Below are 9221 nucleotides of genomic sequence, written 5' to 3'. Positions count from 1 at the left end.
ATGATAACTGATTTAATTGATAGGTAACTGGTTAAAGGTGATTAGTTCTAATTCATAATTGATTAGACCTATAACTGTAGGGATAATTGATTACCAATTTATTTCTTATTTTTTACTCGGTATTGACCAACTCTTAATTGTTCTATCTAGGATGAGTGTCCTGACGAGATAGGTCGTGTGGAAGAAGGGGTGGCGCAGCTCGATTTGCCCCTTCCGTGGACGGCTCCAGCGATTTGGTTTATTTGATTTTTCAATAAATCGTTTAAAGATTTATTATCATGCCCGATCGTTGTTTCCCTGTCCTCGCCACGACATTATTTTCGTCACCACCTGCAGAATGCCAAAGTGTGTGCGTTTCAAATCAGTTGGCATTCATAGCCAATTCAGTGATATAAGTGAATGGTGGCCCAGTGGTTAAAGTTCAGAGTACCAGGATTGGAGCAGAGAGGCGCGGGTTCGATCCCAGCTCTGTGCGCCAGTTTCTGGTCAGAATCGGCAAGGAGGCCGGGCGGTTAAGCACAGCAGAATTGTAGCAGTGAGCTGCGCGTTGGAGATCACTCACGCAGCTCACTCACAGCTTCGCAAAATTGAAGCAGTGAGCTGCGAGAAGCTGTGGATGTTCTGCGATGTTAAGAATCGGCGACAGGCCTACGGCCTACTAACGCTGAAACCGCTATTATTATTATTTATTATTATTAATGGTAAAAACATTATGAGTGATGGAACGGTGCGGGATTGGGTTACGGCCTTGAAAGATGGCCGCGCAAGAATTCATGATGAACGAATTGATAGACCTTCAATCATTATCGATGATCTGATTTAAAAAGTTGACTGTGAAGTGAAAAATAAGGATGATTTCCTCCTCCACTGAAAAGTTTCGTGCTGACTTAAGAAGGGCACGTTGTTACGAAATTTTCAAATCAGGGAGCGAGCTTCTTAGACGATGGCATACAAAAGCAGGACCCAAGATGCGGTAAATGATTCAATATTTGATGGAGTAGTAGCATTTAATAATTATGTGGAGTGGAGAACAACCATTCAAGTGCATAAATTATATTTTGGAAAAAACTTAATATATTTTGGAAAAACTTCCAAATAAATTATATTTGGAAATAAATGTTTACTGACTGTATATAATAAATTTAATCATTAATTGATTTAAATCCACGTTCGACATGGAAGTAAGTCGCAATGGCTTAGCATTTAAATTATTAATTAAAGCTCCATATTTTATTATTAAAAATATTGAATACTAACTAATAGAAAAGATAGAAATAATAAAAATTATCAGTTAAGGAATTTTCAAAAATACTGTTGAATGCCGTAAACGTATATTAGAAAGTTGTCACCGTTGTTAATTGTGTAAAATAATTAATTTTCATAGGCATTCCATAGATTACTCCATGCATAGACAATTTGAGTAGTCATGAACTAAAGGGAATCATGAGATACAACTTTCACAAACTTGCAAGTTGCGGATATCAAAGTATCCTAATGATTAAATAAATATTTATTTCTCAGTGAAGCGACCTCTAAATAATAGCTTGACCCAGAAATTATATTTCCTGGTGATATAAGCCCCAATGTATTCCCGCTGCCAGGCCGCAAAAACAAGAAATGTTAACAAAAACATAAAAGATAGGACATTAAACTTCGTTGAGGACCAGAGAGTGAAATTTTCGCTTGTCTTTTTGGATCCTGCGAATTGGACTATTGGCAGGGTTTGGACGTTCGGAGATGAGGTTTCATATAATTTTAAAGGCACGACATTGCTGATAAACATCATTAATTATCTAGTAAAAAGAACGGTTTAGCATGAACCTCTTCTTTTTTAATTTAGATTTCGAAATGACTTTAGTCCAAACGTAGGGTATTATGAAACAACTAAAACAGTACAACTTGAATTTTGTAAGAAAATATTTTCTACGTCCTGACGAATCCGATATTTTGTAAGTTGACAGCTAGAGACTCACTCTTGACGATGAGAGCCTCAGCTATCGAGAGTATATTGCACCAAAATCGTCATGCGGTGCATCAAAATCATCCACAATACTTCAATTTAAGTTATAGTCAATTATATGAATCACATGAATATGAATAGCAATAAGAGAAGCACGCTTAAACATGTCACTTAACAGAAGTTATATTAAGTACCAACACATAAATCCAGGCGGTGAAAACTAAATCTCGATGATAAAACTTGTTATCAAGGCGAGACCCGCGTGTATGCCTGCTGCCTGTTGGATGAGCGCGTAACATCCAGGGCCTATATACTCTCAAAAAATTTAAGAGATCGTAAGTTCATCAGCAAATCATGACAGCCTTTCAAGCAATATCCACCAATCATAGACAAGAAAATAGAGCGTAAGTACTTACGTTCACTTGGCAAATTTTGAAAGAATGGCCCCATGTGTAATATGCTAACGACTCGTTATCCCACGATACGTCGCTTGTTAGTTGTATGTACCGTCTATCAAACTGTTTTTCACGAGTCTATGAAATTCTGCCTACAGTGGTTGTAAATATGATTGGAACTGTTACTATACATTCGAATTCCAGTTATAAATTTGCGTCGTTTCAAACATTGCCATGTTTTATGGAAATTTCAAAAATGTATCCCCTAATAATTTGTAATTTTTCGAAAATAACCCAAGTTAAAAATGACACTTCGATTTGACAATCCCAAATCCTAATGGCAAAAATCCTAATGGTACAATGGAAAAAAGCACATAATCACAAAAAAATGAGCAGCTTGGTAACTTACGACAAGGTCTCGGACAATTTTAGGCCGGACTCGTGGCGGTCTCGCGGCCGGTCTCACGGCCAATCTCCAAATTAAGTGTCCAAGAAATATCTCCCAAACTAATGAACGCAGCTCGATGAAATTTGGTACACGTATTCATGAACGGTGGTGTTTAGGTCGTGAAAAGTTTGTCCGTTTCAGTTTCATTCGTGAATTATACGGCAATTCGGGCCGAAATTTGTAGTGACAAAGAAATTTATTCGAAACTACTGAACAGATTTAAACGAAACTTTGAATATACAAACCTAACCTCCCAACGGTGATGTTTAGCTCGTGACATTTTTTTTCGATTTTACTCTCGTTTGCGAGTATACGTATACGGCTCTTTGTCAATGCAAATTTGAAGAGGGCCCTCAGAAATGCCGGTCGTGTCTCTGTTTATCCGTATAACTCACGAACGAAGACAAAATCGGAACATTTTTCGCGAGCTAAACGTCACCGTTGGGAAGTTAGGAATGTATATTCAAAGTTTCGTTCAAATCTTTTTTGTAGTTTAGAAGAAATTTCTTGGTCACTACAAATTTCGGCCCGAATTGCTCTATACCTCCCGAATGAAGGTGAAATGGAAAATTTTTTAACGAGCTAAACATCACCGTTAGATCCTGACGACCTAGTGGTACACACTATTAGGTCGTGTACCAAGTTTCATCTAGCTACGTTCATTAGTTAGTGAGATATTCCTTGGTCATTGAATCTGGAGATTTGGCCGCGAGTCCGTCCGTAAATTTGTCCGACACTTGCTTCATTGTTATTATTTATTCGGGGTTATTTGTTGGCAGTGCACTTTTCTTTTGAAGTCTTGTAACGAATTCCGCTTCACATTGTTGAGGAAATAGATTTAATTTGTTGTTGTTTATATTAATTTTAAGTTGTATCGTATTAGGTTTAGGATTTTGTTTTATCATTTTCAGTTTTCAATCACCTTAGCCGTGACCTCCCGCAGTCGGGCGTTACAAATACGTTTGCATCGCGTGATCTTGCCGTGAAGGTTCGTTAATCGATAGCTCTATGATTATAATTGTGATTGTTCAATTCTAGTGTAAATCGTTTCGTGTCATATTAGTCAATAGTGTCAATTTTAATTGTTTATTATAACATTCATTATTTTAGCTAGGCATTTCGTGAACGTACTTGGATCTTTTGAGGAAGGCCTCGAGCTCTGAAGTTCTCGTTTTTTTGGACTTGAATCTTATGCTATGAATTAAATTTTAAGTGCATTGGAACGCACGGTTAGGGTCAGGTTCTTACGGTTAGGCTCGTTCCAGTGAGTTAGGATTAGGTTATTAGGTTTGTTTATTCTTCCAGCTGTTATGACCAGGACTTGAACGGTGCTTCCCTTTAGACTCTTGAGGATTGCTGCTCTGCTAGTGGGTTCGATTTCGGCTCGAAGCAACAGGTAGCTGCTGTCGCCGATTCATACCATATGAGACCTAGCACGCAGATTCCCTGCAACTGTATGGGTTTGATCCCAGCTACCTGCGACAGTTCTGGTCGGGTGGCCGAGCGGTCAATATACATATATCATATTAGCGATGTCGGCGACGAAGAATAGGCCGGATGTGGCCTGTCTCCGATTCCGATTCTTGTACTTTTCATGACCTGTCCGAAGCCTATCTAGAAACGTGTTTTTCGTCCGGATATTTTCCAAACTGACGATAGTTTGAAATAGCTACTAGACTTACATCAGGTTCGATATGGTGCTGGGCATTTCAAGTCTAAATATATTTTCCTCCTAAGCTTTATCTAGTCTGTTCCTGACCGCGTTCATGATCGCAGCGCCAACGATGTAATCGGGGTGTAATGTTGTCGCATGGATGTGCTACAAAGCAGTTTTCTACCTTGTAGCCGTGGCCCCTGGTGTTCATTCTTGTTTCAAATTCTAGTAATCCTGCTGGGACCTTGTGTATGTACATCGCAGCTGTGAATGTTCTGCGATGGTATGAATCTGCGATACGTCTAATGGATCTAATAAACGCTTACACTGTTATTATTACATCGATATTCGTTCCCGACTCGGCTTTCTTAATTTAATTACAAGATTTTTCATAGAGAGAAATTATGTGCGACAAATCGAAAAATAAGTGAATTTTGTATTTTAAATCGCTAGCACTATTTCATACTGAATTTAACTGAATTAATTGTCCATTTATAGTATCTCGTTGAAAATATATGCAGTATCAACATTTATCATCAAGGAAGTGAAAGATAGTCTTTGGTCTAATTCTAAGCGGGACACAAAACTCCTAACGAAATATTTTGCTAAAATAACTCTATTTTTGGTTGAGTTTGGGTTAAGCTAGGTTGGACTCGGTGGAATAATTGCATTGCTATATCCCATCTTATCGCTCTATGACGAGTGTACCCACAGTACGAACAAGGCTAGTTAGCATGTTCACATACAAATTTTTCAGAAATATCCCTCCTGAGAACATTTTTAATTAAAAAAACCAGCCATAATTTCAGATTGACCCGGCCGTCTAAGCAAAATTCAAGATGGCGGCGAAACATGACTACGCGATTGGCATCGACTTGGGCACGAGCAATTCGTGCGTGGGGCTCGTTATCAACGGGCGCGTGGAGATCATAGTAAACGAACAAGGCGATCGCCTAACGCCGTCGATTGTTGCGTTCACTGATTTTTCACCTAATTTTAATATTTGGACTCAGTTATAATGGTCAAAATTTATCACTGAATGGAAAATGGACGGAATTTTTTTAGCTCTTCGAGTCGTAATTCATGGCAAGCCGATGCATAACCGCACCTAGAAGTGATGGAGCGGTGCTGTACATAAAGAAATTTAAAAACGGTAACCAAATGTTAAAAAAATTTGATCCAGGAACAGAAGTTCTCCTCACCAACTAGTTCGAGCGGTGATTCCACAATCCTAATTGAAGTAGAACGAAACTGCATCTGATAGATGGCATCAAATAGATGGGGCGTTCACCCATAATTAGAGGAAGGAGTTAAAAATGAGTGCGTGACTGAGTTATGGAGCGTATTCCATATTTTTAAGTTTTGAAATTTCGCTCTCTTCAAAACTCCTGAGGGCTCAGTTCGATCTACGTAGGTTCAGTTCAGCCACCATAAAAACATAGGTGCTCCACTCTCAATTTTTATTTGGGTACCGCATCGTCAACGTAAGCGGCAATCCCATAATCAGCATCCAATATCTAGAAGAGGAAAAGTTTTTCACCCCCGAAGAAATTTCTTCGATGGTGCTGTCCAAAATGAAAGATATCGCGCAAATATACCTTGGGTGTGACGTTAGGAAAGCGGTTATTGCTGTACCTGCGTACTTTACTGACTCGCAACGACAAGCTACCATTGATGCCGGCACCATTGCGGGTCTCAAGGTACTGAAAATCATCAACGAACCAACCGCTGCCGCCATTGCGTACGGAGAAGACACGATAGCCCCCTACGAGTCGAACATTCTGATCTATGACTTTGGCGGCGGGACTTTCGATGTAGCGGTTCTGAAAATGAAGAAAGGAAACTACGAGGTAATGTCTGTTGAGGGGAATAGCCAGCTTGGGGGAGGGGATATAGACACTCGCGTTGGTAAATTTTTGCTCGATAAATTCAGGGAGAAAACTGGGCTGGATGTTTCAAATGATATAAAAGCTCGAGCAAAAATTATGAAAGCTGCCGAACAGACAAAGATCAATTTGTCAGTTTCTGCGTTAGACAAAGTCCAAATAGAGCGCTTGAGTCAAGGGCAAGATTTCATCTGTCCTACAAGCCGCTGCAAGTTCGAATTACTTTGCGCAGATATTTTTGAAGAAACTATGCAGTGTGTGGACAGAGCGATTACCAATGCCGGGATGACAACCAACGAAATTCACGAAGTGGTCATAGTCGGCGGTTCGAGTTGGATTCCCAAGCTCAGAAAAATGCTGGAAGAAAAATTCCCGAACAAGGAAATCAAATGGACGATCAACCCCGCGGAAGCTGTTGCGTATGGCGCAGCTGTCCAGGCAGCCATGCTCAACAACGACCGAAGTGTTCAAGACATTCAGCTGACAGATGTGACCCCGCTGTCCCTTGGTGTGGATATTATTGGTGATAAAATGAGCACCATCATCAAACGAAACTCACAGATACCGGTCGAATGCACTAGTAATTACACGACTACCTCCGATTATCAAAAAGTCATAACATTCGAAGTTTATGAAGGCGAAAGTGCAGTTGCCTCGAGGAACAATCTGTTGGGGAAGTTCACAGTTGAAGGTATCGAATTGGCCCTGGCTGGAGTACCCTCAGTCGATGTAACTTTTTCCCTAGACAAGAACGGAATATTGAGTGCAACTGGCGTGGACCGGAAGACAGGAGGCCGAGGTCAAGTTAACATCACGGTTAATAAAGGACGCCTCAAAAAAGAGGCCATTGAGAGAATGATTGTAGAAATGCAGAACATGGAAAAGGTTAAGGTTCAAAGCCGTGCTTAGATTAATGCTTCTGCTTCCTTAGTGGCAGCGATCGCATGAAAGGAAGTTTTCTTAAAAGACGAGAATTATTTTGAAAGACAACACCATCTCCGAGAGGTTACGATGTACTGATGAGGCTGTGCGAAGAGGTCGAGGCTTGGTTGGAGGATCACGATTACGCAACCAAGGTGGAGTAAGATGACGAGAGGTTTGTCGAAACCATCTCTCAACTCCTGGCTGACTTCACCATCCAATTACTTTTTTGCAACTTTACAGCAGCACATGAAATGCTAAAGAAGTCCAGCTGATACATTTATCGCTTGGAACCCTGCTTTTTTACCGTGTTCGTTGAGCACTATGCAGTAATTCAATTGTAACCTGTTCTAATAAAGTTGCTTCACAATACTAGATTGTTTCACGCCATTATCGGTCAGATTACTGCTTGTTACGAGTTAGCATCTGTGTTATTTGTTTATTTCTATGAAAGACCAGTTCAATGGCTGTTTATTTTACAATAGCCGTGCAATAGTCGAATAGTCTTGAATCTGCCTAATTTATTTGCAACACACAAATCGTAACTGAAATTTTAAATCGGCATGAGACATTACGACTAGCGGCAATGAACCTCGTCTGCATTCCAGGCAAGCAGGCTCGAGCTTCAGGTTCGATATGATGATGATATGTTGACCAGTAAGGTTGTAGCCGTACTATTCATCCGTCTTCTGATTACCAGGTTCACGCTAGTGACGAGTAGAGTGAGCTTGTTCACTCCCGTTTTTTTCATAGATCTGAGTTTGCGGTTGTAGTGGCCAATAATTCGTATCGGGAGTTTCATTTGCAGCTACCTGTCTTCCACTTCCATTTATTAGCTGCCACTGAGGTACCTTACTCGATCTCTTTCCGATTGGCGGATAAGTGAATTGTACGTCCGAGTGCTTGGAATGAAGTCTTTCTAAGTTTATGCTGCTATAAAGTGCTGCGACCATTAGACCTGAACAGACTCAATGCCAGGGGCTTGGATATAATTTGTCTTACTTCGTGTTGCAATTGGATTAATGATGGCATATTCCCCAATCGAGTTTGCTCGTTGCTTCTGATATTTTAGGTTGAACTCTAAATTTATTTTCTCGTTCATTTTTTGATTATTGCAGTTGAAAGTGGGCACTGTATTTTATCTCTACCCCCAAGTCCCTGGTGCTCGTCTGAATAGGAAAGAATGTAGTCTGGTTTTCCTCATTGGTCTAATGCAACAATAACTGACGCTGGATTTTTGAAGGTGAAGCTGACAGCCCAAACCCCGTCAAGCCTCAACTGTGGGGACAAGCGGATGTGCCGAGGCTGACTTCGTCAGTCATTGCCACTCCAGGCCTCGAGGGTCATATTTTGAATTGAAGAGGACAGGCCGAAGTCGCCAAACACGACCATTTTATTAGTTAAGCAATAGGTTCTTCCTATTATTTGGCCAGTTAATTTATGTTGTAGTAAGTGTGTTATTTACGTGAGTAGGCCGCCTGATGGTCTTAATTTCTAGCTATCCGAAAATACCTTGAAAGTTGAAAATGTTTAAATTAATTTCCCCCTATCGCCCACAAATTTCAGGAGTAGCCAACATATGTACTAAGCTCTCCCGCAACATGGTGATCGTCAGAAACTTTCTCCTATGGAAACGCTATCAGAGTATTCGACGGAAGCACGTCTTTGTTGGCTCATTACTGGAATTCAATTTTCCTAGAGAATGAGTGGATATCGGCAGCCACATCTAACTTTGCCCGAATTTTGGTGGAAGGAAAGTTGCGACATTGTTCTATGTGTTTGTGGCCAGTGTGCCGGGTTCCAATGGCCCTTTGTTACGTGATCTTGGCAGTTCGATTGCTGCAATTTACGTGATACCAATCTAATCATTTGTTTGGAAAATTCAGAAAAAGGGAGCGACGTTATAATTATGTTGGAAATTTCTACAGAATAAAAATTGAATTAAAGTGTCGATGCA

General features: G+C 40.3%; 1 protein-coding gene across 1 annotated transcript; it reads left to right on the top strand.

The window, feature by feature from the left end:
• The first annotated feature begins 5932 nt into the window (after positions 1 to 5932).
• LOC108675844 (heat shock 70 kDa protein 6-like) lies at positions 5933 to 7588 on the top strand. Its single transcript, XM_018163882.2, has one exon. The coding sequence runs from the start codon at positions 6017 to 6019 to the stop codon at positions 7250 to 7252; it is 1236 nt and encodes a 411-aa protein (XP_018019371.2). The 5' UTR covers positions 5933 to 6016; the 3' UTR covers positions 7253 to 7588.
• The last annotated feature ends 1633 nt before the right edge of the window (positions 7589 to 9221 follow it).

The sequence above is a fragment of the Hyalella azteca genome, unplaced genomic scaffold (genome assembly GCF_000764305.2).
Source record: "Hyalella azteca isolate HAZT.00-mixed unplaced genomic scaffold, Hazt_2.0.2 contig13050, whole genome shotgun sequence".
Classification (NCBI taxonomy): Eukaryota; Metazoa; Arthropoda; class Malacostraca; order Amphipoda; family Hyalellidae; genus Hyalella; species Hyalella azteca.
Note: the sequence above shows the minus strand (reverse complement) of the source record. Positions and strands in the feature narration are given on the sequence as shown.

Coding starts and splice junctions, on each gene's coding strand:
- LOC108675844 (XM_018163882.2), top strand. CDS start 6,017: ATGGTGCTGTCCAAAATGAAAGATATCGCGCAAATATACCTTGGGTGT.